Source organism: Lycium barbarum, chromosome 7, assembly GCF_019175385.1.
Source record: "Lycium barbarum isolate Lr01 chromosome 7, ASM1917538v2, whole genome shotgun sequence".
NCBI lineage: Eukaryota > Viridiplantae > Streptophyta > Magnoliopsida > Solanales > Solanaceae > Lycium > Lycium barbarum.
In genome coordinates this window covers 96,023,695-96,028,800 of record NC_083343.1, presented here as the reverse complement: position 1 = coordinate 96,028,800, position 5,106 = coordinate 96,023,695, and the positions used below count along the sequence as shown (strand labels likewise).

General features: G+C 40.2%; 1 protein-coding gene across 1 annotated transcript; it reads right to left on the bottom strand.

Annotated features, from left to right (window-relative positions):
• Positions 1 to 735: 735 nt before the first annotated feature.
• Positions 736 to 1,236, bottom strand: LOC132601625 (uncharacterized). Its single transcript, XM_060314703.1, has one exon. It carries the CDS (start codon positions 1,234 to 1,236, stop codon positions 736 to 738), a length of 501 nt encoding a protein of 166 aa, XP_060170686.1.
• Positions 1,237 to 5,106: the final 3,870 nt, after the last annotated feature.

Here is a 5,106-nt window from a genome sequence, read left to right as displayed (position 1 = left end):
AGGATGGTAATTCGCCAAATGAAGCTATTAAAAATGCCAATGAGTTGGATTTCAATCATTTGGTGAGTTAATTACTTCTGCAGCAGCCGACATTGCACTCGATCCACCAATGTTGTCCTCTCTCTTTTCCAACTGTTTTTTACAAAATCACTGCCTACTGCTCAAGTCAGCTGTTTTTTGGTTTCTGTTCCCTGAAAAACATAGCAGAAATAAGTTCTTCCTATCGCGCTTTCAGTTCGTTCTCTTGTTGCTTCAACATTTATTTAGTAATCGTCAATTTATATGGAACTGGAATAATTTCTCAAGCAGTTGAAATTTGATGTATCCGTGGAGGTTATCAAAAACGTCGCCACAACAAGAACAATTTTGAGGAGGTTGAAACAAACGCCACAAATTGAATGTATATAGGATTCTTTTACAACCCCACACTTAAATTGCCACAAAAATAACCATCCACAAAACAAATGTATAGCAGAGGTTTCGTACGCCCGATAAATAAATCGCAACAATTTAAGCAATGATTTTGTAGTGGCACTATTCATTGAGAATCAACTCGCGTAGATCATTTCGACAATTTTTTTTTTGGTAACTATTGATTTATATTACCAGGGTAAATATTTACACAGTTCATGATCAGGACCCTCTAGAGTTGGACATTGAGCCCCCACTTCTAGTTCATCAAAGCACAAAAAACGAAATAATTCTGCTCTTTTACATGTTCCTGTTAGCTATAGCTTATGGATAAAAATTCAGTTCTCTTAGTCTCTTTGCAATTCTTGGCTTCTTCTCTCCTTTGGTGTGTATGTCTTGTATGATCTGTTTGACCAGTGCTGCTGTAGGCCTCTTCTTCTGTTGGAACACTCTCATATTTCTATCCTGCCATGTGTAATATATGCATCCTGATAGGGCCATCCTGTAGATTTCAGCTCTTGCATTGTTTCCATGTGCATGTTTGTTTGCCCATCTTTGCTCTTGGTCCCATGTATATATATGCCTCTGGATCCCCTGCCATGTTAGTATCTTTTCCCACACCTCATGTGTTACTGGGCATTGAAAAAATAGGTGGTTGTTGCTTTCTGGCCAGTTCTCACATAATGGGCAGGTTGGATTGCAGTTAATGGACCATTTGATAAGTCTATCTTTGGTTGCTAGCCTGCCAGATATAGCTAGGTAGTGGATGAAAATCCACCTTAGGCATCCCTGGTTGTTGGCTTGTTGCATAGCATTTTCCTCCATTGCACTTTTGGGAAATCACCTCTCAGTTTGTTGTAAGTTTTCCGGATGGAGAATGTTGGTCCTTGTAGAAATTCAGCTTGACTGATGCCAGCAGCCTCTAAATACTTGTGTGCTTTCATGATTTTCCTTATGACTCAAGATGCTTGTTTTGCTTCTGTGTACCATGTGTCTCCTCCTTTTATATAGTATGCATGTACCCATTGTATCCATACTTTGTCCTTCTTTTTGCATAGGTTCCATAGGTGTTTAAGAATAGCAGCTTTGTTCCATATAAGTATATCAATGATATTTAGGCCTCCTGATGTCTTTGGTAGGCATAGTGTTTCCCAAGCAACTAATGCCTTCCTTGACTGTTCTGCTTTTCCAGTCCAGAGGAATTTCCTACAGGTTGACTCTATTTGTTGGATGACTTTTTTAGGAAGGACAAAGATTTGGGACCAAAAGGTTTGTATAGCTAGCAGGACACTTTTGATCAGTTGTAGTCTACCAGCATAGGAAAGGAATTTAGCAGTCCAACTGGTGATCTTTCCTAGCATTTTATCCAGCATAGGTTGGCACTGACCAATGGTAAGTCTTTTAGAACTTAGAGGGACCCCTAGGTATCTGAAAGGCAAGGTGTCTGTGGTGAAACCTAATGTTTGGGTGATGTCTTGCTGGTCAGAAGGGTCTACACCCCCAAAATAGATACAACTTTTGCTTTGGTTAGCTATTAAACCTGATGCCTTTGAGAATAGTTGGAAGGCATCAATCAATAGTTTGGCAGACCCAACCTCCCCTCTACAGAATAATAAAAGGTCATCAGCAAATCCTAATTGTATAAGGTTTAGCTTCTCACATCTGGGGTGAAAGTTGAAGTCAGGGTTTTGTTTGAGCTTTTTCAGGATCCTGCTCAAGTATTCCATTGCAATTACAAAGAGAAATGGTGATAAAGGGTCTCCCTGCCTTACCCCTCTTTTTGCATCAAAGGGCTTGGATGAGTTTCCATTTATCACTATGGAGTAGGAAACTGTTGACACACAAGTCATGATCCATCTAAAAAAGACATTAGGAAAATTCAGCCCACACAGAATTTGTTCTAGATACACCCATTCTAGTGAGTCATAGGCTTTTTGCATATCAATTTTGATCATGCATCTAGGTGATACTCCCTTCGTCTCATACCGTTTAACTAGTTCATGACTAAGTATGATATTATCATGAATCACCCTCCTAGGTACAAAAGCAGCCTGCCCCTTATCTATTATACTGTCCATTACTCCTTGCATTCTAGAGGTTAGCATCTTTGAGATGATTTTATAGATGGTGGTGCAGCAAGAAATAGGTCTGTATTGTTTTATGGAGGTTGGATTTTGGACTTTGGGGATTAAAGTAACAGATGTGCAGTTTATGGCTTTAGGCATGCTGTTTGTATCAAAAAAATGTAGGACTGCTTTAGTTACCTCATCTCCTATTGTTGGCCATGCTGTTTTGAAGAAGCATGAGTTGAACCCATCCACACCAGGTGCTTTCATGTCATCTATGCATTTGAGGGCTTGGTATATATCTGCAGCATTGAATGGCTTGATGAGCTCTATTTGTTGTTCTCTGGTCAGTGTTGGTCCATTATTCAGCATGTGAGGTTGTATAGCTGGTATATCTTGGTTAGTTGTCCCCAAGAGGTTGCAGTAGAAGCCCAGGACCTCTTCTGCTATGCCTGCTTCTGTACTTACAGTGTCCCCATTTTCATTCTGGATTGTGACAATCAGATTTTGGGCTTTCCTGCTTTTAACACTAGCAAAGAAGTAGATAGTGTTGCTGTCTCCTTCCTTCAGCCATTTTGTCCTTGACTTTTGCTTGTATATACTTTCCTCATTGAGGTTCCATTTTTCTAGTTTGTCCTTTAAAAGTTTTTCTGTGTCATATGTATTGATGGCTTGTGTAGGATCCCTCATTTTTCCTTGTAGTTCTTGTAGCTGACCCCTTACTTCTTTAATCTTTGCTGCAACCCCTTTGAATTCTTTATTGTTAAGATCTTTTAATCCCTTCTTCACCTCCTTTAATTTGGCCCAAACTTCCTGCATATTTGTTTCTGTTACATCAGTGTTCCAGCTTCCTTGGACTATTTCTTTGAAGCGTGGGTGAGTTGCCCAGCAATTAAAAAATCTGAATGGTTTTGCTTCTTTCTTTGTGTCATTTCCTAGTATCAGGGCCAATGGTGAATGATCTGAGAACAGTGGGTCTAGCACTTGTACCACCATTGGCTCCATATTCAGCATCCAATGAGTGTTTACCAGTGCTCTATCAATTTTGCTACTCACATGGTTGTTTGTCCATGTGAAGTTCCTCCCCCTTGTAGGTAGTTCTGTCATTCCTGTATCCATTGTGAACTCTCTAAAATATTTGATTTCACTGTCCTGTACTGCATTTCCATTGATTCTGTCTTCAACACTCAAGACTGCATTGTAGTCACCCATCAGTAGCCATGGTGAGTGGATCCTTTGGTCCAGCTCCCTTAATTCCTCCCATAGGCTTTGCCTATCCTAAACAATGTGTAAGCCATAGATAGCTGCCAGTTTGATTTGCATTCCACTAGGATCTTTTATGTTTACTACTATAAACTGAGTGTTGTTCTCAATTTCTGTGATAGTCACCTGCCTTTGATCCCATATCAACCAAATTTTGCCTTTATTTGTTGTTGTTGCATTTGATAGCCAATCCCATCCAGGTGCTATTTTATTTATGATAGCACTAGCTTTACTATTTTCAGCCCTATGTTCTAGTATAGCCAAGACAGATAGGTTGTTGCTCCTAATAAACTCCTTTATCTCCTTTTGCTTATAGATTTTATTTATACCCCTCATATTCCATGCGACTATCTTCATTTAGATATGGGGGGGGGGGGGGGGAAACTTCATGATAATTCTGCCCACTTGTACTCCCTTTCTCATTTGCATTATTTAACCCATCATTATTCTTGGCATTTCCTTCTTGACGATTTAGGATGTGGAAAGTATTACCTGTCTGTACCGTTTGATCTGTTGCTGTTGGCATGGTCTTAGTAGGGGATTTTCCCCTGACCTCTACCCATCCCTCTGTTGCATTTGTGGTGTCTCTCTATTGCATCTGAGGTCCTCGCTGCATATTTTGTGTGTATTTCCTGTTCTTTTCATCCTGTTGTTTGTCCTTATTGTATTGATTCTTTACAACATTTTGATGATTCCCATTGTCTGTCCTTCCACAGTTGTCTAGCTCTGGGAGGCCTTGTTTTTTGCATTGCAGCATTTGCCTTTGTTTGCCCTTGTACTACTGATTGTGTATGGTGAGAGTTTGCACAGTTGTGCCCAATTTTAAGCATCTCTCACAATACTCAGGCTCCCAATCCATTTCGACAAAATTTTAGTGCATCTATTATGTTGTATTGAGCTAAAAGAAGAAAGTTTTATTTTACTTCCAAAAGAGTACAAATATTTTTTTTTTTGGAGAAATGTAACTGAGAACAATAACACTTTTTCTCTCTCTTCACAAATGCTCTCGGTGCACGTTAACCAGTGAAGTGCTAACGTGCGCAGGTGGCCGTGAAAAATGGGGAAAAGTCGAACACGAAAGCAAGCTAACACAAATACAACGCCGGTAAACACAAAGCGACTGGCGGAGATGATTGATCAACCACAAAAAGCAAAAGAAGTAGGTAAAAAGATGACCCAAAAGGGAGCGATACAAGACACATCGTCGGAAAACGGGGAAACGCCACCGACAGTTGAGGTCGTCACAGGTCAAAGGGAACTGAACCTCGCACATGCAAATAGCAATGATAGCAAGACGACGAGCCCAACGACAAATCCCACTGAGCAAGGCAAGCTGACACCAGATCTGCAAACACAAATGGAAAAC